At 38.1% G+C, this 23,249-nt stretch overlaps 1 protein-coding gene across 1 annotated transcript in view; it reads left to right on the top strand.

Moving 5' to 3' along the window:
* LOC143434009 (uncharacterized) overlaps nt 1–23,249 on the top strand; it is a 31,746-nt gene that overhangs the window by 5,316 nt on the left and 3,181 nt on the right. Inside the window, exons 2-6 of the mRNA XM_076911179.1 lie at nt 7,016–7,130; nt 7,283–7,456; nt 10,290–10,399; nt 13,884–13,977; nt 22,549–22,618. Of these exons, the coding sequence (XP_076767294.1) occupies nt 7,016–7,130; nt 7,283–7,456; nt 10,290–10,399; nt 13,884–13,977; nt 22,549–22,581 (526 nt within the window). The 3' untranslated portion in view covers nt 22,582–22,618. The remainder of the gene's footprint in view (nt 1–7,015; nt 7,131–7,282; nt 7,457–10,289; nt 10,400–13,883; nt 13,978–22,548; nt 22,619–23,249) is intronic.

The raw sequence follows: 23,249 nt of genomic DNA, 5'->3' as shown, positions 1-23,249 counted from the left end.
GAAGACTGTTATATCCAATATTGAATTGACTTCTAGACCAGTACATGAATCAGTGCAAATAACTGGTCACATTTAAGAAAAATACAATTCTCTTTTTGATTCTCTGTTCCATGAGGCCTAAAAACTTAAGGCCAGTCAACTTTTCCCATCAGGGGTATAGGTAAGCAAAGGTGAGTCAGAAACATATGTCCAATACAAGCTTCCCAGTCACCATTGTCACAGCACTCAGCAAGCCCACAGGTCAGCATCATTCTTTGTCCAGACATCAGCATGTCTCACCTACCACTCTGGCCACCACCCTGCTCCTTCAGCTTCCTGCAGAAAAAACACAAACATGCCCTCTTCCCCACATTAAATACCTGATCGAGATCATGCTATATGCCAGTAAGTGGATCCTTCCCTTTCAACTATGCATAAGTATGCCTAGTTGTAGGGTGCCATAGACAGTCAGCAGATAGTTCCTTGGCATCCAATTTAAAAAAAATAAGTTAAAATAAAAAGAACATGACTTAAATAAATTTGTGGTATATGGGGATATACGTCCTCCTTTTTAATTTATGAAGATACTGTTTTAAAGTTTCTTGGGCCCCTTCCACAGTCCCTTGTCCTTGAAAATTATAAGGTATTCCAGTAGTATGGGTAATCTTAAATTGCTGCCAAAAGTCTCAATTGCTGTACTTTGATAACCAGATCTATTATCAGCTTTTTTTTGTTTTGTTTTCTATCATTGGATACTTTATTTATCTACATTTCAGATGTTATCCCCATTCACCCCACCCCAGAAACTCCTTATCCTGTTCTCCCTCCTCCTATTTTTATGAGGGTGTTTCCCCTCCCGTCCACACACTCCCACCTCCACACCCTTGAATTCCCCCTCACTGGGAAATCCAGCTTTCAAGGGACCAAGGACCTCCTCTCCCACTGATGCTCAACAAGGCCATCCTCCACTACATATACAGCTGGAGCCATGGGTCCCTCCATGTGTGTTCCCATGCTAGCTGTTTAGACCCTGGGAGCCCTGGTTGGTTGGTATTGTCACTCTCCCCATGAAGGGCTGCAAGCTCCTTCAACTTCTTCAGTCTTCTCTCTAACTCCCCCATTGGGGACCCTGTAATCAGTTCAATGGTTATATACTAGCATCTGCCTCTGTATATGTCAGGCTCTGGCAGAGCCTCTCAGGAGACAGGTATATCAGGCTCCTGCCAGCATGTACTTCCTGACATCAACAGCAGTGTTTGCATTTGTTGGTTGCACCTGGGATAGATTTCCAGGTGGGGCACTATCTGGATGGTCTCTCTTCCAGTTTCTGCTCCACATATTATCTCCATATTTGCTCCAGTGAGTATTTTGTTACTCCTCCTAAGAAGGACCAATGCATCCACACTTTGGTATTTCTCCTTCATGAGCTTCATGTGGTCTGTGAGTTATGTCTTGGGTATTGTGAGCTTTTGGGCTAATATCCCACTTATCAATGGGTGCATACCATTATTGTTCTTTTGTGACTGGGTTATCTCACTGTTATAATTAAGGTTGCTATGGTTACAGTGGAGCATGTGTCCTTGTTATATGTTACAGCATCTTTTGAGTATACACCCAGGAGGGGTATAGATGGGTTCTCAGGTAGTACTATGTACAGTTTTATGAGGAACCACCAGATCGATTTCCAGAGTGGTTGTACCATCTTGTAATCCTACCAGCAATGGAGAAGTGTTCCTCTTTCTCCACATCCTCACCAGAATCTGCTGTCACCTGAGTTTTTGATTTTAACCATTCTGACTGGTGTGAGGTAGAACCTCAGGGTCATTTTGATTTGCATTTCCATGATTACTAAAGATGTTGAACATTTCTTTAGGTGCTTCTTGGCCATTCGATATTCCTCCGTTGATAATTCTCTGTTGAGCTTTGTATTCCATTTTAAAATAGGATTATTTGATTGTCTGGATTCTAATTTCTTGAGATGTTTGTATATTTTGGATATTAGCCCTCCACCAGATGTAGGATTGGTAAAGATTTTTTCCCAGTCTGTTGGTTGCCGTTTTCTCCTATTGACAGTGACCTTTGCCTTACAGAAGCTTTGCAATTTTATGAGGTCCCATTTGTCAATTCTTGATCTTAGAACATAAGCCATTGGTGTCATGTTCGGGAACTTTTCCCCTGGGCCCATGTGTTCAAGGCTCTTCCCCACTTTCTCTTCTGTTAGTTTCATTGTGTCTGGTTTTATGTGAAAGTTCTTGATCTACTCGGACTAGAGCTTCATACAAGGAGAGAAGAATGGATCGATTTGCATTTTTCTACATGCAGAACTCTAGTTCAACCTTCACCACTTGTTGAAAAATGCTGTCTTTTTTCCATTGGATGGTTTTAGCTCCTTTGTCAAAGATCAAATGACCATAGGTGTGTGGGTTCATTTCAGGCTCTACAGTTCTATACCATGATCTCCCTGCCTGTCTCTGTACCCATACCATGCAGTTTTTATCACTACTGCTCTGTAGTACAGCTTGAGGTCAATGATGGTGATTCCCCAAGAAGTTCTTTTATTGTTGAGAATAGTTTTTGCTATTTTGGTTTTTTTGTTATTCCAAATAAATTTGAGACTTGCGCCTTCTAACTCTATGAAGAATTTAGTTGGAATTTTGAGGTGGATTGCCTTGAATTTGTAGGTTGCTCTCAGCAAGATGACCATTTTTTACTATATTAATAATTCATGAGCATGGGAGATCTTTCCATCTTCTGAGATCTTCATTTTTCCTTCTTCAGAGACTTGAAGTTCTTGTCATACAGATCTGTTACTTTCTTGGTTAGATTCACACCAAGGTATTTTATATTATTTGTGACTATTGTGAAGGGTTTCATTTTCCTAATTTCTTTCTCAGCCTGTTATTCTTTAAATAGAGGAAGGCTACTGATTTGTTTGAGTTGATTTTATAACCAGCCACTTAGCTGAAGTTGTTATCAGGTTTAGGAGTTCTCTGGTGGATGCTTAGGGGTCACTTAAGTGTACTATCATATCATCTGCAAATAGCGATATTTTGATCTCTTCCTTTTCCATTTGTATCCCTTTGCTCACCTTTTGTTGTCTAATTGCTCCAGGTAGGATATCAAGTACTATATTGAATAGGTAGGGAGACAGTGGGCAGCTCTGTCTAGTCCGTGATCTTAGTGGGATCGCTTCATGTTTCTCTCCATTCAGTTTGATGTTGGCTACTGGCTTGCTGTATATTGCATTTACTATGTTTAGGTATGGGCCTTGACTTCCTGTTCTTTCCAAGACTTTTGCTATGAAGGGGTGTTGAATTTTGTCAAATGCTTTCTCAGCATCTAATGAGGTGATCATACAGTTTTTTTCTTTGAGTTTTTTCATATAGTGGATTATGTTGATGGATTTCTGAATATTGAATATCTAATATTGAACCATCCCTGGATTCTTGCCTACTTGATCATGGTGGATGATAGTTTGATGTGTTCTTGGATTCAGTTTGTGAGAATTTTATTGAGTATTTTTGCTTCAATATTCATAAGGGAGATTGGTCTAAAGTTCTCTTTCATTGTTGGGTCTTTGTGTGGTTTAGGCATGAGCGTAGTTGTGGCTGCATAGAATGAATTGGGTAGTGTTTCTTCTGTTTCTATTTTATAGAATAGTTTATAGAGAATTGGTTTTAGGTCTTGGAAGGTCTGTTAGAATTCTGCACTAAAACCATCTAGTCCTGGGCTTTTTTTTGGTAGGGAGACTTTTAATGACTGTTGTTATTGTGTTAGGGGTTATAGGACTATTTAGATGGTTTATCTGATCCTGACTTAACTTTGGTACCTGGTATCTGTCTAGGAAATTGTCCATTTCATCCAGATTTTCCAGTTTTGTTGAGTATAGGTTTTTGGAGTACGATGATTTTTTGAATTTCCTCAGTTTCTGTTATGTCTCTTTTTTAATTTCTGATTTTATTAATCTGGATGCTGTCTCTGTGCCCTTTGGTTAGTCTAGCTAAGGATTTATCTTTTTTGTTGATTTTCTCAAAGAACCAGTTCCTGGTTTTGTTGATTCTTTGTATAGTTCTTTTTGTTTCTACTTGGATCATTTCAATCCCGAGTTTGATTCTTTCCTGCCTTCTACTCCTCTTGTGTGCTTTTGCTTCTTTTTGTTTTAGAGCTTTCAGGTGTGCTGTCCAGCTGCTAGTGTATGCTCTCACCAGTTTCTTTTTTTTAGGCACTTAGAGATGTGAGTTTTCCTCTTAGCACTGTTTTCATTGTGTCCCACAAGTTTTGGTATGATGTGTCCTCATTTTCATTAAATTCTAAAAAGTCTTTAATTTCTTTCTTTATTTCTTCCCACAGAGCAAATTATCATTAAGTATAGCGTTGTTCATTTTCCAGGTATATGTGGGCTTTCCATTGATTTTATCATTATTCAAGACCAGCCTTAGTCTGTGGTGCTGTGATAGGATGCATGGGATTATTTCAGTCTTCTTGTATCTGTTGAGGCCTGTTTTGTGACCAATTATATGGTCAATTTTGGAGAAGTTACCATGAAGTTCTGAGAAGAAGGTATATTCTTTAGTTTTTTGGATGAAACATTCTATAAATATCTGCTAAATCTATTTGAATCTTCTGTTAATTTTACTACATCTCCATTTAGTTTCTGTTTCTATGATCTGTGCATTGCTGAGTGTAGGGTATTGAAGTCTCCCACTATTACTGTGTGAGATACAATGTGTACTTTGAACCTTAGTAAAGTTTCTTTTACGAATGTGGGTGCCCTTGCATTTGGAGCATAGATGTTCAGAATTGAGATTTATCTTGGTTGATCTTTCCTTTGATGAGTATGGAGTATGAAGTGTCCATCCTTATCTTTCTTGATAACTTTTGTTAGAAAGTTGATTTTATTCCATATTAGAATAGCTACTCAAGCATGTTTCTTGGGACCATTTGCTTGGAAAATTGTTTTCCAGCCTTTTATTCTGAGGTAGTATCTGTTTTTGTTATTCAGGCGCATTTCCTGTATGAAGCAATATGTTGGGTACCACTGATGCATCCAGTCCGTTAGTCTATGTCTTTTTATTGGGTAATTGAGTCCATTGTTATTAAAGGATACTAAGGCCGGGCGGTGGTGGCGCATGCCTTTAATCCCAGCACTTGGGAGGCAGATGCAGGCGGATTTCTGAGTTTGAGGCCAGCCTGGTCTACAGAGTGAGTTCCAGGACAGCCAGGGCTACACAGAGAAACCCTGTCTCAAACAAAACAAAACAAAACAAAACAAAAAAAAGGATACTAAGAAAAATTGATTGTTGCTTGCTGTTTTGTTGTTGTTATTAGAGGTAAAGTTATGTTTGAGTGGTTATCTTCTTTTGGGTTTGTTGGAAGAACATTACTTTTTTGCTTGTTCTAGGGTATAATTTCCCTCCTTGTTTTGGAAGTTTCCCTCTATTATCCTTTGTAAGAATGGATCTATGAGAAGATATTGTGTAAATTATTTTTGTCATGGAATATCTTGGTGTCTCCATCTATGGTAATTGAGAGTTTTGCTGAGTACAGTAGTCTGGGCTGGCATTTGTGTTCTCTTAGGGTCTGTATGACATCTGTCCAGGATCTTCTGGCTTTTATAGACTCTGGTGAGAAGTCTTGTGTAATTCTGATAGGTCTGCCTTCATTGGTTACTTGACCTTTTTCTCTTACTGTTTTTAATATTCTTTCTCTGTTTTGTGCATTTGGTGTTTTGATTATTATGTGACAGGAGAAATTTCTTTTCTGGTCTAGTCTATTTAGAGTTCTGTAGGCTTCTTTTTTGTTCTTTGGCATCTCTTTCTTTAGGTTAGGGGAGTTTTCTCCTATCATTTTGTTGAAGATATTTACTGGCCCTTTTAGTTGCAAATCTTCGCTCTCTCCTATACCTATTATCCTTAGGTTTGGTCTTCTCATTGTGTCCTGGATTTCCTGGATGTTTTGGGTTAGGAGTTTTTTGCATTTTGTATTTTTTTAATCGTTGTGTCAAGGTTTTTTATGGCATCTTCTGCATCTGAGATTCTGTCTCTTATCTCTTGTAATCTGTTGATGATGCTTGTATCCATGACTCCTGATCTCTTTCCTAGGTTTTCTATCTCCTGGGTAGTCTCCCTTTGTGATATCTTTATTGTTTCTACTTGCATTTTTATGTCCTAGATGGTTTTGTTCAATGCCTTAACATGTTTGGTTGTATTTTCTTGTAATTCTTTAAGGGATTTTTGTGTTTCCTCTTTAAGGGCTTCTTCCTGTTTACATGTGTTCTCCTTTATTTCTTTGAGAGAGTTACTTAGGTCCTTCTTAAACTCCTTTATCATCATCATGGGAAGTTATTTTGTATCTGAATCTTGCTTTTCCAGTGTCATGGGGTTATTCAGGACCTGTTATGGTGGGGGAACTAGGTTCTGATGATGCCAAGTAACCTTGGTTTTCGTTGCTTATGTTCTTGCACTTGCCAGCTGGTTATCTCTAGTGCTACCTTCGCTCACTGTCTCTGACTGGAGAAGTCTGTCCTGTTATCTTGCTTGTGTCAGAACTCCTCAGAGTCCCACTGTTTCTGTGATTCTCTGATTCTGAGATCCTGGATAGCTCCTGGGAGTCAGGTTGCTTCTGGGATGCTAAAGTCCTGGTGGGCCCAGGCTTCTGAGATCCTGTGGTCCTATTATCCTATGTTCCTGGGTGTGTTTGAGCTCTAGGGAGTCCAGCCTCCTCTTGGTTTTGTGGGATTTGGTTCAGAGCTGGTGCCCTATGACCTCTCTGGGCACCGGTGCAGATCTGAAGGGTCCCGTGCCACTGGCCATATTGGAGTCCCTGGGTCCCAGTAGGTCCCAATTCCTCCCTGTTTTGGCGTGGGTGTGTCGTGGCCTACTCACCCAAGATCCTGGGCCTGTTAGAGCTCCTGGGAGTCCATCCTCCTCTGGGTATTGGGGGGATATGGTGCAGAGCTGGCACCCTGTGACTGCTCTGGGCACAGGTGCAGACCGGGACGGTCGTAAAAATTGTTAAAATGTCTTCATTTTCACAGAACGATGTTGCACTATGCCTGTGCACATGGCCATCCCGTGGTAGCTGCCCTCCTAATAGAGTGGAATTGTGACATTGATCTCCGTGACAGTGACAACTGCACAGCACTAATTAAGGTAGACATCACCCAACAGTTTCAGTGTGACATGGATTTGATGGGAATTCTGGGAATAAAAATGATCTCAGCTAAATGCAAATGGTTAGTGAAATCCGTGAAATTTTTGTATTTCTCATCTTTGCTATTTGTTTCTTGATGTAATACCCATAGGCTTCACAGTATGGGCATGAACGATGTGTGCTCACTTTACTAAATCATGGTGCCGATCCAAATGCCAAGGACAACCATGGGAACACGGCTCTGCACTATGCTGTTTGGAATAACAAAACTTCAATGGCAAACATACTGCTGGAACACCATGCTGACATCTGTATAAGGAACGAGGTACAGACCACACAACTTTGATTTACAGATTATTTTCACTGCGTGTGCTTTAAATGATTTATTTGCATTGTGAAAACAATGACAGGACATTTAAAAGTATATTATTTGGGAAGATTGTGTTGTGTAATTTATAACTATCTTACAAGTGGTATCTTACTTTAATAGTTAGAGGTTTTTTTTTTTTAAACAACTTTCAGCCCTTAAGGAATCCCATTCCCTTTGCATATCTGCAAGCTTGATGAAGTTACTTATAGGAGCGGGTGCAAGGCTTATGATTATTGCAAAGAAAAATATCTTCTTGTTTAGCATTGTTCACTGAACTTGCTGGCAGCTCAGTTCCTATCTCCTTGTCTGCCTGTCTGCCTGTCTGCCTGTCTGCCTGTCTGCCTGTCTGCCTGTCTGCCTGCCTGTCTGCCTGTCTGCCTGTCTGCCTGTCTCTCTGTGTATCCCTGGCTTTCTTGTACTGTGTCTCTGCTTCCCAAATGCTGAGACTAAAGTCATGCATTCCACATGCAGTCAGTTAGTGGTTTTTATTGTTCTAAAATGACCACATAGACAGTTATCAGACTTTGCATTGATAAACAGTTTCATTGTAATATCCGATTTATATTTTGCTTAAAAATAACCTTAAGTAGTAACTAAAAAAACTGGCCTAAAATTTTTTTTAAATTAAATATGTATTAGAGACATTGAGAGTTCTTAAAGATAAGAGATTCATTGTCCACAGAGGCAGCTCCTTTAACATCATCTCTTGGACTTCCAACCTTCAAAAAGACAAGAGCTAAGTAGACCTCCTATTTTCTTTCTAAAGTAAAATGTGGTCCTTTACATCACTGTACCTGAACATATGGAAGACCTTTTGGGGATGGTTAAGAGGGAAAAGACTAGAGAGTCTGGAGCAGCAGGCTACTGTGAACCAGAAGGCTGCTGGGAACGTGTACTCTGAAGGCCACGCAGATGAGGTTTCTGATGGAAAGGAGAACTCTCTTGGGAACTGGAGTAGAGCCATCCTTGTTTCCTTGTGGCAGAGAGTTTGGCTTCCTTGTTTCCTTGTCCAGAGGCATCTTGGAAGACTGAACTTTCAAGTGATCAACCAGTGTACCTAGCAGAGGAGATCGCCAAGCAGCAAAGCGTCCAGGCTGCAGGGTAGCTGCTCTTAGTGGCTTAAAGTCAAATGAGAGAGCAGAGGGATCAACTGAAGACAAAGCTTTCTAAAAAGAAAGCAGAGCTGTGCAGTCAGAGGAGGAGCCACAGGGAGCTAAAGGGAAAAGGTTTTCCAGAACAACCTCTGGCCAAGAAGATGAAAGCTGATAAACAGAGGTCACTGGTGTTGAGCCCTGTCAGGAAGAAGGATTCCTTGAGAAGACCCCAGAAAAGAGCCCCAAAGCTGCCTGGAAACTCGAGTTCCTTGACTTCAGGTGTGTTTCCGAAGATTGCCTTCAGTTTGGAGTCTCTGTGGAAAGAGTCTGAGGTGAAGGTGCCTCAGGGCACGGTGGTAGTCAAGCCACATCGGAAGCCCAAGAAGACCCGAGCCCTTGAAGACTGAAGCAGGGGCAAAGACCAGCAAAGTCTCACAGCAGAGAAGCATCCAGATGAGCTGATTTCACCACAAATCTGGATGACCGACTCTGCATGTGACTCTATCTACAAATATATGCACACATTTATAAAAATACATGTGGCCGCGGTGGTGGCTCACGCCTTTAATCCCAGCACTTGGGAGGCAGAGGCAGGTGGATTTCTGAGTTCGAGGCCAGCCTGGTCTACAAAGTGAGTTCCAGGACAGCCAGGACTACACAGAGAAACCCTGTCTTGAAAAACCAAAAAAAAAAAAAAAAAAAAAAAAAAAAAAAAAAAAAAAAAAACAAAAAAACAAACAAACAAAAAAAAAAACCAAACACCAAAAAAAAACAAAACAAAACAAAAAAAAACCCTACATATGTATTTCGTGTTCTTGCTTCCATTCTCTGTGCATTTGTAATAAAAAATATTTTCATTATAAAAGAGAGAGAGATAGATTCATTGTCCAGTAGGTAGAAAAATTGTACAGATCCATTGTTCATAAGTTATCAGAGTACATTTGGTGCCTGTGTCATTTAATTTACAATTTATGTATCAGTGAACCATTTGCATGTCTGCTATGGGTTTCTAATACCATAAGTAGAATCTAAAGAGTTGCTTCCATAGCCTGGTGGGAATGCAGTTGTTTCTGTGATGCTTTCAGTGAAGTTGTGTGTGTTTGCCACAAAGTCACCATGTAGGGAGGATTATGCATGTCGTGATAGTTCTTCCATACTGGTCTTATTGTGCTCAGGATTATAATATTTTTCTAACAGATGAACATGGCACTCACATGAGGCATGGTATTCTGATAAACTAAATATAGTTTGTAATATGAAGGATTAAACCCTCTCCCAGAGATGCAATTTAACTCATCACTCAAAGGAAATACTGGGAACCTTTCCACTATGGTTTAATGTTTGGGGTATTAGAGGTAAAAACGAGGGCTCCATTCTCAAGGAGCGTTGGTTTAGCAAGGAGCAATCACATGACTCAAATACCATGGTAATGCCAGGGAAAAGCCAAGCTCAGGTGATCTTTTCACCCTCAAATGAGTGTCAGGAGGACAGGGTTTGTAGGCAGTTCTCAGCTATCAGGCAGAGGCTGTGCAAAGGGAAGAGCAACAAGTACAAGAGCACTGTGGGGTGAGAAGGGCAAGGCTGTGGCTCGCTGACCCTCAGGAGAAGGGAGCTCCATTAAGTCTTCCGTGGGATTTCCCATTATTTTGAGAGATATCAAGTTCTCAGAGTTATCAACTATTGTTTTTCCATAGGATAATTTTACGCCATATTCTCTGGCTCGATTAAGAAACAACGAAAGCCTGGCAAAATTTTTAGTGGACAAGAGAAACCAGATACTAAAATTAACTGATGAACTGAAGAGGTAAGGTTGCTAATTCTGTTATTTTTCTGACTTTGTAGTATTCTATAATGGGTACAGTCAGTCATGTCTGAGCCAATAAATGGGTATGAAGAACAAATAAATATATTATTTAGGATACCAACACATAGTTTCAATAGATAGAGAAGCAATTATCCAAATTAAAAAGTATACATACAGATTCAGCAGTAATTTTCAATATGGGCCAAAGATTTTCATTGATAATCTGATTCTATTTGTTGTTTATATTAGCTGAAGATTTTTATTTTTTTTTATTTTTTATTAGATATTATATTTACATTTCAGATTTTATCCCCTTACCCCATTCCCACCTCCACCCAGGAACCCCCATCCCATCCTCCCTCTCCTGCTTCTATGAGGATGTGCCCAGCCTCCCCACCGACTCCCACCTCCCCACCCTTGAATCCCACATCGCCACTCGGTGTTCAGCCTTCATGGGACCAAAGATCTCCTTTCCCACCTATAGCTGACAAGGCCATCCTCCCCTACATATACAAATGGAGTTATGGGTCCCTCCCTATGTGCTCCCAGGCTGGTGGTTTAGACCCTGGGGAGCTCTGGTTGGTTGGTATTGTTGCTTTCCTCATGGGGCCACACACCCTGTCAGCTCCTTCAGTCTTCTCTCTAACTCCTCCATTGGGAACCCCTTGATCAGATCAGTGGTTAGCTGTGAGCATCTGCATCTGAATATGTCAGACTCTGGCAGACCTCTAAGGAGACAGCTATATCAGGCTCCTGTCATCATGCACTTCCTGACATCCACATCAGAGTTTACCTTTGGTGACTGCACATGGAATGGATACCCAGGTGGAATGGTCTCTAGACGGCCCCTCCTTCAGTTTCTGTTCCACACTTTGTCTCCATATTTGCTCCCTTGGATATTTTATTACTCCTTCTAAGTAGGACCGAGGCATCCACACTTGGTCTTCCTTCTTCATGAGCTTCATGTGGTCTGTGAGTTGAATCTTGGCTATTTCAAACTTTTTGGGCTAATATCCACTTATCAGAGAGTAAATACTATATGTTTTCTTTTGTGATTGGGTTACCTCACTAAGGATGATATTTTCTAGTTCCATCCATTTACCTAAGAATTTCTGGAATTCATTGTTTTTAATAGCTGAGTAATATTCCATTGTGTAAATGTACCACATTTTTTGTATCCATTCCTCTGTTGAAGGACATCTGGGTTCTTTCCATCTTCTGGCTATTATAAATAAGGCTGCTATGCACATAGTGGAGCATGTGTCCTTGTTATATGTTGGAACATCTTCTGGGTATATGCCTAGGAGTGGCATAGCTGGATCCTCAGGTAATGATATGTCGAATTTTCTGAGTAACTGCCAGACTGATTTCCAGAGTGGTTGTACCATCTTGCAATCCCACCAACAATGGAGGAGTGTAGCTCTTTCTCCACATCCTCTTCAGCATCTACTATCACCTGAGTGTTTGATCTTAGCCATTCTGACTGGTATGAGGTGGTATCTCAGGGTTGTTTTGATTTGCATTTCCCTGATGACTAAGGATGTTGAGCATTTCTTAAGGTGCTTCTCAGCCATTTGAATTTTCTCAGTTGAGAATTCTTTGTTTAGCTCTGTACCCCATTTTTAATAGGATTATTCGGTTGTATGGAGTCTAATTTCTTGAGTTCTTTGGTTGTAGGATTGGTAATATTTCTTTCCCAATCTGTTGGTTGCTGTTTTGTCCTATCAACAGTGTCCTTTTCCTTACAGAAACTTTGCAATTTTATGAGGTCCCATTTGTCAATTCTTAATCTTAGAGCATAAGCCATTAGTGTTCTGTCCAAGAACTTTTCCCCTGTGCCTAGGTATTCGAGGGTCTTCCCCACCTTCTCTTCTATTAGTTTCAGTGTATCTGGTTTTATGTGAAGGTCCTTTATCCACTTGGACTTGAACTTTGTACAAGGAGATAAGAATGGATCAATTTGCATTCTTCTACATGCTGACCTCCAGTTGAACCAGCACCATATGTTGACAATGCTGTCCTTTTTCCACTGGATGGTTTTAGCTTCTTTGTCAAAGATCAAGTGACCATAGGTGTGTGGGTTAATTTCTGGATCTTCAATTCTATTCCATTGATCTTCCTGCCTGTCTCTGTACCAATACCATGCAGTTTTTATTACTATTGCTCTCTAGTAGAGTTTGAGGTCAGGGATGGTGATTCCCCCAGAAGTTCTTTTATTGTTGAGAATAGTTCTCTCTATCCTGGGTTTTTTGTTATTCCAAATGAATTTGTAAATTGCTCTTTCTATCTCTATGAAGAATTGATTTGGAATTTTGATGGGGATTGCATTGAACCTGTAGATTGCTTTTGGCAAATGGCCATTTTTACTAAATCGATCCTGCTAATCCTGCATGGGAGATCTTTCCATTTTCTGGGATCTTCTTCTATTTCTTTCTTCAGAGCCTTGAAGTTCTTGTCATACAGATCTTTCACTTGCTTGGTTAAATTCACTCCAAGATATTTTATATTATTTGTAACTATTGTGAAGGGTGTTATTTTCCTAATTTCTTTCTTAGCCTGCTTATCAAGTAGACAAAGGCTACTGATTTGTTCTAGTTGATTTTATATCTTAGCTGCAGATTTTTAATATCAGAGTTTCTTTAAAGCATAGATTTGGAACTCTATACATTAGTATTTGATTTTAAATGAACAGCATAAGAATGTTTTTATCTAAACCTGTTATATTCATTTCCTTTTGAAATGCCATATTAAATGAAAGTACATTGTTTTCCTCCTCAGTTTTCCGACTGTTTTCTTTAGTTTCTTCTTCTTCTTTTTTAATGTTGGGTTGAAGGCAAGTACCTAACATTCCCAATACTCATAAACTTGAGAAATGGGGATTGCCTTAAGATTTTCATCAGCCTGAATTAGTACTTGGACAGCTCAGAAAGGAATACATAGAAAAAAAAGTTTATCTTTACACTTAAGGCACACAGACACACACACACTCATGCATGCGCACACACAAAGAGAGAGGGTGGTGGTAGGGAGATTGAGAGAGAGAGAGAGAGAGAGAGAGAGATCTTCTTGGGTATTGTGCATATCTTCATTGTAAATGTGAAAACCATTAGATAAACATAGGGAAAAATCAGCAGGACTATGCTTCTCTGTCAGACTTTTTACTAAAGTGTACACAATGAATGATTTTAATGTTTATTAATTTATATGGACCTGAAAAGCTAGGATCTATATGGAAAAGCTGAATGCAGGCTGTAATTTTCAAGTTTTTACAACCCGAAGACTTCTCCCAGAATTAGCATAGGCAATTATTCTTTACATTTTGTACATTTTATCTTGGCAAAATTTTTAAGCCCAGCTAAAAAAAAAACCGACGGTTACCAAACCATTCATTTGAATAATTTTAGAAAAGTATCTGCACCTTTCAGGAACTTTGTTTTTTAAAAGTTGATCTTTGAGTATAATTATTTTAAAATATGGTTTTTAGACTGAAATGTGGCAACCCGAAGATAAAAGTACAACCAGAACCTCCAACAGAAGATTCAGAACAGCCTCAGGTGACCTTGGATGATATACTTTTGGTAAGTCAGGTGTATTTAGAACACTGCTTTCCTTTATCAAGCAGTGTTGTATAGGAATACTTGAGGCACCATGAGAAACATCCCATGTGCAATAGCAGGCATATTCACTCTGCAGAAATACATGCAAGCAAAACTCCAATGCATAGAAACATAACAATGAACAAATTAACAATTTAAAAATGATACTTTTAAAAAATTAGACTTAGCTAATCAGTTGTGTGTTGTCATGGGACTGCCCCATTGAGTATGGAATAGTGACAACTTGCAGGACTTGGTTCTCTCCTCATACTGTGTGTTCCAGGGAATGTACTCCAGTTATCACGCTTAGTGTCAGCTACCTGTACCCATGAAACTATCTTGTCTATCTAAAATACATACACACGGACATACATACATACAAACATGCATATAAGCATACATATGTATATATTCTGCTAGAGGGCTAATAACTCTAAAACTCTAGTAACATTAAAATTGATGTTATCTATTATTTGTGAATCTCACACATATGGATAATTTTTTAAAGCATACACTCCCATTCTTGTCATCCAACATATCTTTGAGATCCCTTCCCAACTTCATGTCTCCTCTTTCATTTCCCCCATCTTTCTATTCCTCCTCATTTTTCTCCATGTTCTTGTCCATTATTAAGTATCTTACCGACTCTGATTACAGCTGGTCATATATTTATGGATGTGGGATCATCTCCTGAATGGTGATCAGTTGTGAAATTAAACCTCATTGTAGAAAGTTTTGGTATGATGTACCTTCATTTCATGGGTGGGTAGGGAACACCCTTGAAGAAGCAGGGGTAGGTGGGAAGGGATAGGGAGTTTCTGGTGAGAAAACCAGGAAAGGGGATAACATGTGAAATGAAATAAAGAATATATTTAACAAAAAATAAATGTGTTTTATTTGTGGATAATATAACATGGCATATAGGAAATTAAGCACATATGCATATATATTACATAAACACACTTATGAACTAATTAGGAGTTTGGAAAATTAACTATATATAACCTCATTTGTAGAAATCAGTTTTCTTTTTGTACATCAGAAAGAATGAAATTACAAAAATTCTATTTGCAGTAGCATCAAATATAGTATTTTTTCAGAAAATGGTAAGTTAATTCTAACATTGGAAATGTTGCAAACGTTAAATTACTTATTAAAAAAGAAATTTAGTTAGATTACATATAATGTCTTATCTTTGAATTTACTGTTTAAAATCTAACAAGGAAGAGACACTAATAATGGCTTGTAGACCAGTGGGATAAAATTGAGAGCCCAGAAAATTAAATCTGATTTTTGGTCAGTTGGCATTTACAGAAGTACCAAGGCAATTTGGCAAAGTTGGGTAAGGTGCAAAGACCACACTTATATATTGCACTTATATATTATATATATATATATATATATATATATATATATATATATATATATATATATATATTACTTACAGATTGTAAATATTTACCTCACATCATCCATAAAAATTAGCTCATGGATATAAATTCAAGATCTAGAATAGTAAAACTTGAAGTTGTGAAACAAGAAAATCTTTATGATTTTGTGTCAGAAAGAGTTCCTAGATATGCCACTAAAGCCTTGATTTTAAAATGAACAGCCTCGTAGTGATTGAACTGGCAAGCTATGTCCACTGGCATGATAGTGTCATAAATGACATGGATTTAATACTCACTCTGCAAGATGGAATCCATTTCTGATATTGTTAACTAGGCTAAAACTTCCTGACTGTCATGGTCATAGATATGGGGGAGAGCTAATACTATTATTTTTCAGTAAGTTCATTGTACTAAATTGTCCCTCAAGTTCCCATCTTTATATCCATAGATTAGTGTATCTCTCAGCCCTCATTGGAGGAATTTCCTTTTGCAGATGGTGATTAATACAGAGAACAGTAGCTGTTGAATGTATTACAATCAATACCACTCATTTTCCTCCCAAGATTTTGGGGTTATTGAATAGAGGACAGAAGGACTGTAAGCAGTAGATAGTGGACATCTGCAATAGAGTTTTTATTTTATTTCATTTTTATTTTTTATTGGATATTTTATTTTCATTTCAGATATAATCCCCTTTCCCCATCCCCCCCAACCCAGGAACCCCCTATCCCATTCACCCTCTTCCTGCTTCTATGAGGATGTGCCCTCACCCACTCTTCCACTCTCACCTCCCCACCCACGAATTCCCCCACACTTGGGCATCCAGGCTTCACTGGACCAAGGACTTTCACTCCATGCCTGACAAAGCCATCCTCCCCTACATATACAGTTGGAGCCATGGGTTTCTTTTTATGTGCTCCCAGCCTGGTGATTTAGACCCTGGGATCTCTGGTTGGTTGGTATTGTTGCTTTCCCCATGGGGTAGTAAATTCTTTCAGCTCCTTCAGTCTTCTCTCTCACTCCTCCTTTGGGAACCCCATGATCAGTTCAATGGTTAGCTGTGAGCATCTGCCTCTGTATATATAGGCTCTGACAGACCTCTAAGGAGACAGCTATATCAGGCTTCTGTCAGCATGTACTTCCTGGCATCCACATCAGTGTCTGTGTTTGGTGACTGCACAAGGGATGGATACCCAGATGGACCAGTCTCCGAAGGCCCCTCTTTCAGTTTCTGTCCCAAGCTTTGTCTCTATATTTGCTCCCATGAGTACTTTGTTACTCCTTCTCAGAAGGACCAAACTTTGGTCTTCCTTGTTCAATGGCTTCATGTGGTCTGTGAGTTGTATCTTGGATGTTACGAGCTTTGGGGATACTATCCAATTATCAGTGAGTGCATACCATGTGTGTTCTTTTGGGATTGGGTTACTGTTGAGTATCCTCACTCAGGATGATATTTTCTAGTTCAATCCATTGGCCTAAGAATTTCTCAAATTCATTGTTTTTAATAGCTGAGAAATATTCCATTGTGTAAATATATTGTATTTTCTGCATCTATCCCTCTGTTGAAAGCATCTGGGTTCTTTCCAGTTTCTTGCTATTATAAATAAGGCTGCTATGAACATAGTGGAGCATATGTCCTTGTTATATGTTGAAGCATCTTCTGGGTATACGCCAAGGAGTGGTATAGCTGGGTCCTCAGGTAATGCTATGTCCAGTTTTCTGAGGACCCACCAAACTGATTTCCAGAGTGGTTGTACCAGCTTGCAATCCCACCAACAATGGAAGAGTGTTGCTCTTTCTCCACATCCTCACCCGCATCTGATAGCACCTGAGTTTTTTATCTTAGCCATTCTAACTGGTGTGAGGTGGTATCTCAGGGGGTTTTTTTGTTTGTTTGTTTGTTTGCTTGCTTTTCGCTGATGACTAAGGATATTGAACATTTCTTTAGGTGCTTCTCTGCCATTTGACTTTTCTCCATTGAGAATTCTTTGTTTAGTTCTGTATCCCACTTTTTTAATAGGGTTATTTGGTTGTCTGGAGTATAAATTCTTGAGTTCTTTGTATATATTGGATATTAGCCCTCTATCGGTTGTAGGATTGGTAATGATCTTTTCCCAATCTGTTGGTTGCCATTTTGTCCAATTGACAGTGTCCTTTTCTTTACAGAAACTTTGCAATTTTATGGGGTTCCATTTGTCAATTCTTGATCTTAGAACATAAGCCACTGGTGTTCTGTTCAGGAACTTTTCCCCTGTGCCTAGGTATTCGAGGGTCTTCCCCACCTTCTCTTCTATTAGTTTCAGTGTATCTGGTTTTATGTGAAGGTCCTTTATCCACTTGGACTTGAACTTTGTACAAGGAGATAAGAATGGATCAATTTGTATTCTTCTACATGCTGACCTTCGGTTGAACCAGCACCATTTGTTGACAATGCTGTCCTTTTATCCTTTTTCCACTGGATGGTTTTAGCTTCTTTGTCAAAGATCAAGTGACCATAGGTGTGTGGGTTAATTTCTGGATCTTCAATTCTATTCCATTGATCTTCCTGCCTGTCTCTGTACCAATACCATGCAGTTTTTATCACTATTGCTCTGTAGTACTTTTTGAGGTCAGAGATAGTGATTCCCCCAGAAGTTCTTTTATTGTTGAGAATAGTTCTCTCTATCCTGGGTTTTTTGTTATTCCACATGAATTTGCAAATTGTTCTTTCTATCTCTATGAAGAATTGATTTGGAATTTTGATGGGGATTGCATTGAACCTGTAGATTGCTTTTGGCAAATGGCCATTTTTACTATATTATTCCTGCCAATCCATGAGCATCAGAGATCTTTCCATATTCTGAGATCTTCTTCGATTTCTTTCTTCAGAGCCTTGAAGTACTTGTCATACAGATCTTTTAATTTCTTGGTTAGATTCACACCAAGATTTTATATTATTTGTGACTATTATGAAGGGTGTCATTTCCCTAATTTCTTTCTCAGCCTGTTTATCCTTCAAGTAGAGGAAGGCTAATGATTTATTTGAGTTGATTTTATATCCAGCCACTTTGCTGAAGTTGTTCATCAGGTTTAGAAGTTCTCTGTTGGATGTTTTAGGGTCACTTAAGTATACTATCATATCATCTGCAAATAGTGAAATTTTGACTTCTTCCTTTTCTATTTGTATCTCTTTGATTTCCTTTTGTTGTTTAATTGCTCTGGCTAAGACTTCCATTGAATAGGTAGGGAGAGTATGGGCAGCCTTGTCTAGTGCCTGATTTTAGTGGGATTGCTTCAAGTTTCTCTCCATTTAGTTTGATGTCGGCTACTGGTTTGCTGTATATTGCTTTTACTATGTTTAGATACGGACCTTGAATTCCTGATCTTTCTAAGACTTTTACCATGAAGGGATGTTGAATTTTGTCACATGTTTTCTCAGCATCTAATAAGATGATCATGTGGTTTTTTTTCTTTGAGTGTTTTTATATAGTGGATTATGTTGGTGAATTTCCGAATATTGAACCATCCCTGCTTTCCTGGGATAAAGCCTACTTGATAATGATGGATGATTGTTTTGATGTGCTTTTCGTTTGGGTTTGCAAGAATTTTATTGAGTATTTTTGCTTTGATATTCATAAGGGAGATTGGTCTGAAGTTTTCTTTCTTTATTCTGTCTTTGTGTGGTTTAGGTATGAGTGTGAGTGTGAGTTCATAGAAAAAAATGGGTAGTGTTCCTTCTGTTTCTATTTTGTGGAATAGTTTGAAGAGAATTGGTATTAGGTCTTCCTTGAAGGTCTGATAGAATTCTGCCCTAAAACCATCTGATCCTGTGCTTTTTTTGGTGAGGATACTTTTGATGACTGCTGCTATTTCTTTAGAGGTTATGGGACTGTTTAGATGATTTATCTGCTCCTGATTTAACTTTGGTACCTGATATCTCTCTAGAAAATTGTCCATTTTTTCTAGATATTCCAGTTTTGTTGAGTATAGGCTTTTGTAGTAGGATCTGGTAATTCTTTGAATATTTTTAGTTTCTGTTGTTATATATCTCCATTTTTGTTTTTGTTCGTTTTGTTTTGGGTTTTTTTTTTTTCCAAGACAGGTTTCTCTGTGTAGCCCTGGCTGTCCTGGAACTCACTCTGTAGACCAGGCTGGCCTCGAACTTAGAAATCTGCCTGTCTCTGCCTCCCAGGTGCTGGGATTAAAGGCATGAGCCATCTCTTCCTGGCATGTCTCCCTTTTCAGTTCTGATTTTATTAATTTGGATACTGTCTCTGTGCCCACTGGTTAATCTGGCTAAGGGTTTATCTGTCTTGTTGATTTTCTCAAAGAACCAGCTCTTGGTTTTTTTGTCTTTGTAGAGTTATTTTTGTTTCTACTTGGTTGATTTCAGCTCTTAGTTTGAGTATTTTCTGCTATCTACTCCTCTTGGGAGTATTTGCTTCTTTTTTTTCTAAAGCTTTCAGGTGTGCTGTCAAGTTATTAGTGTATGCTCTCTCCAGTTTCTTTTTGTAGGCACTTAGAGCTATGAATTTTCCTCTTAGCACTGTTTTCATTGTGTCCCACAAGTTTTGGTATGCTGTGTCCTCATTTTCCTTAAATTCTAAAAAGTCTTTAATTTTTTTCTTTATTTCTTTTTTGACCAAGTCATCATTGAGTAGAACATTATTTAATTTCCACGTATATGTGGGCATTCCATTGTTCTTGTCATTATTAAAGACCAGCCTTAGTCCATGATGATCTGAGAAGATGCAAGGGATTATTTAAATCTTTTTGTATCTGTTGAGGCCCATTTTGTGGCCAGTTATATGGTCTATTTTGTAGAAGGCACCACAGCCCCACAGAGGTCTTAGTATTAATCCTCAGCATCCATACATGGACATACAGACAGACAGGACACTCTTTCCCTTAAGAGAAAAGAATTAAAGTCAGTTATATTACTTTTCATTAAAGATCACCAAAGAAGCTGATAAGCAGAAGGTCATCAGGTTGCAATCAGCAGAAAACCTGAATGACAGTTGGGTGCATGCATCAGAAGACCACATTCAAAGTGTGGTTCATGCTTCAGAAAATGGAAATCACAGTGTAATTCATGTATCAGAAAACTTGAATCACAGTTCAGTGTACACATCAGAAAATGAGAGTCAAACTGAGGTGCCTGAAAACCTGATGAACAGTGTGGTTCATGAAGCAGAAAAGCCGAATCACAGTGCTGCAGCCCTAGGTCTACAAAAACAGGATGGAAAAACTAAAGAGCAACCTGTTCCTGTTGAGTAGAATCGAGAAAATGATGGGTAAGGCCACAGAGAGACTTTACAGTAGATGTTACTCTCTAGAAATGCTCATAAGAACGATGACCATATGGATACTTCTTAACCTGGCACAGTCAGTCTCACATGATAATAAGATGCTGATAATCAATCAGATGCTATTGTTTCCAATTCTGTGGACATGTTTTAATTTTTTTTAAATGACAACCACAGTTGGTAAACTCATGTGACAACTGACAGTCTAGGAGCCAGGGTAAAAGGGAGTTTTGATTGGAAATTAGAATAGTAAACAATGTTTTGACAGAGTTTTCACACTGTAGCACAGAGTTATTGAGTGTGGGTTATTATAAGCTTAAAAGGCTTGCCTCCCTGCACTAACCTTTTCCTTGACATGTATTATTTCTCAGTACTTGTAGAATGTGTCAAAGTAGCTAACCGTCAAATGACATCTACTGAAGAATATTAGAAAGTGTATGTGCATACACACACACACTACACACATGTACACACATACACCATCCACACACACAAACACACACACATGAAAATTACAGCAGTCTTAAGAATAAAGCAATTGGACGTACAAATGCAAAAGTACAGGTTTTGCACTTAATTTCATGGATCAATTTTTTGATGCAGTTTTCACACAATAGAGCAAGTGGATGATTATTGACAGTATGTTATTTTATAACTCCTATGTTCTGCTGATAAAATAAGTATAAGTTCAAACTCACCCATTTCTTTATTTATGATTTGTGAATTATCATAAGAAAATATTTAATTAAATTTATCAAAATCCTCACAAATATTAAATATAGAACACTAAATTCCCCAACTTAATCAATTCTCTTTACATAGTAGAGTAAAAAGATCCATTACCTTGGTATGAAGAACAAATAAATATATTAATAGAATATCAAACATAGTTTCAATAGATAGAGAATACATTATCCATTTACAAAGTTTATATACAGATTCATTAGTAATTTTCTATATGGGCCAAAGATTTTCATTCATAATCTGATTCTGTTTGCTGTTATTATTGACTGAAGATTTTTAATATCAGAGTTCCTTTAAAGCATAGATTTGGCATTCCATATTTTAGTATTGATTTAAAATGAACAAAATTTTTTATCTCAACCTCTTATATTCACTTCCTTTGAAAATGCAACATTAAATGAAAGTGCATTTTGAAAATATTTATTTTTCTTTTCACTTTCTGATTGTTTTCTGCAAGGTTTTATTTTTTTTATCATTGTTTGAAAGTATGTACCTAACATTCTCAACACACATAAACTTGAGAAATGAGGATTACCTTAAGATTTTGGTCAGGCTGAATTAGTACTAGAACAGACTCAGGCAGGGACACATGAAATCCCTAGTCTATCTTTACACTTCACACACACACACACACACACACACACACACACACACACACAAATGCACACACAAAGAAAGAGGGGGTGTGGGAGGGAGAGTGAGGGAGATACCTTTCTGGTCATTGTGCTTATCTCCATTTCAAATGTGAAAACCATTAGATAAACAGGGAAAATCAGCAGGACTCTGCTTCTCTGTCACACTAGTCACTATATTGTACACAATGAAGAGATATTAGCATTTGTTAATTCATATGGACCCAAAAAGCTAGGAACTATATAGAAAAGCTGAATGCAGGATATAATTTTCATATTTTTATAGCCCTGTGACTTCTACCAGAACTTAACAAAGCCAATTATTCTTTACATCTTGTGCATTTTATCTTGGCAAAAACTTCAAGCCCAGCTACAAAAATGATGGTTAACAAGCCACTGATTTGAATAATTATAGAGAAGTATCTGCACATTTCAGCAATTCTATTTTGTAAAAGTTGATCTGTGATTATATAATTATTTTAAAATATGTTTCTTTTTTAGATTGAAATGTGTAAACCCGAAGATAAAAGTTGAACGGAAATATCCAACAGAAGATTCAGAAGAGCTTCAGGTGATCTTGGATAGTACAAGTTTGGTAAATCAGTCGTATTCAGAGTACTATTTTTCTTTGCCAGGTAGGGTTGTATAGGAATACTTCAGGTACCCTGAGAAATATCCCATGAACAATAGCAGGCATATTCACTCTGAAGAGATACATACAGGTAAAACTCCAATGCATAGAAATGAAATAATGAATAAATTTAACAATTTATAAAGGAAACCAACTTTCAAGAACTCATAGCAGCTATGATCACCTACATACAACATACAGAGAATAGTCTGTATGTTAATAGAATAGAGGAGCTAAAAATCTAATTTTAAAAATTAAATTTAACTAATCAGTTATGTGTGTTGTCATGTGACTGCCCTAGTGAGTATGGAACAGAGACAGCAGCTTGCTCCTCATACTGCGTGTGTTCTAGGAAATGTACTCCAATTACCAGGCTTGGTGTCAACTTACCTGTACCCATGAAACTATCTTCTCTGTCAGAAATACATAGATACACACATACATACATACATACATACATACGTATGTATGTATTCTGGCAAACTGCTAATAAATCTAAAACTAATAACTTTAAAATTAATGTTATTTATTATTTGTGAATCTCACACATATGGATAATTTTTAATGCATA

This window comes from Arvicanthis niloticus, chromosome 12, assembly GCF_011762505.2.
Source record: "Arvicanthis niloticus isolate mArvNil1 chromosome 12, mArvNil1.pat.X, whole genome shotgun sequence".
Classification (NCBI taxonomy): Eukaryota; Metazoa; Chordata; class Mammalia; order Rodentia; family Muridae; genus Arvicanthis; species Arvicanthis niloticus.
This window is presented reverse-complemented; position numbering and strand designations above follow the sequence as displayed.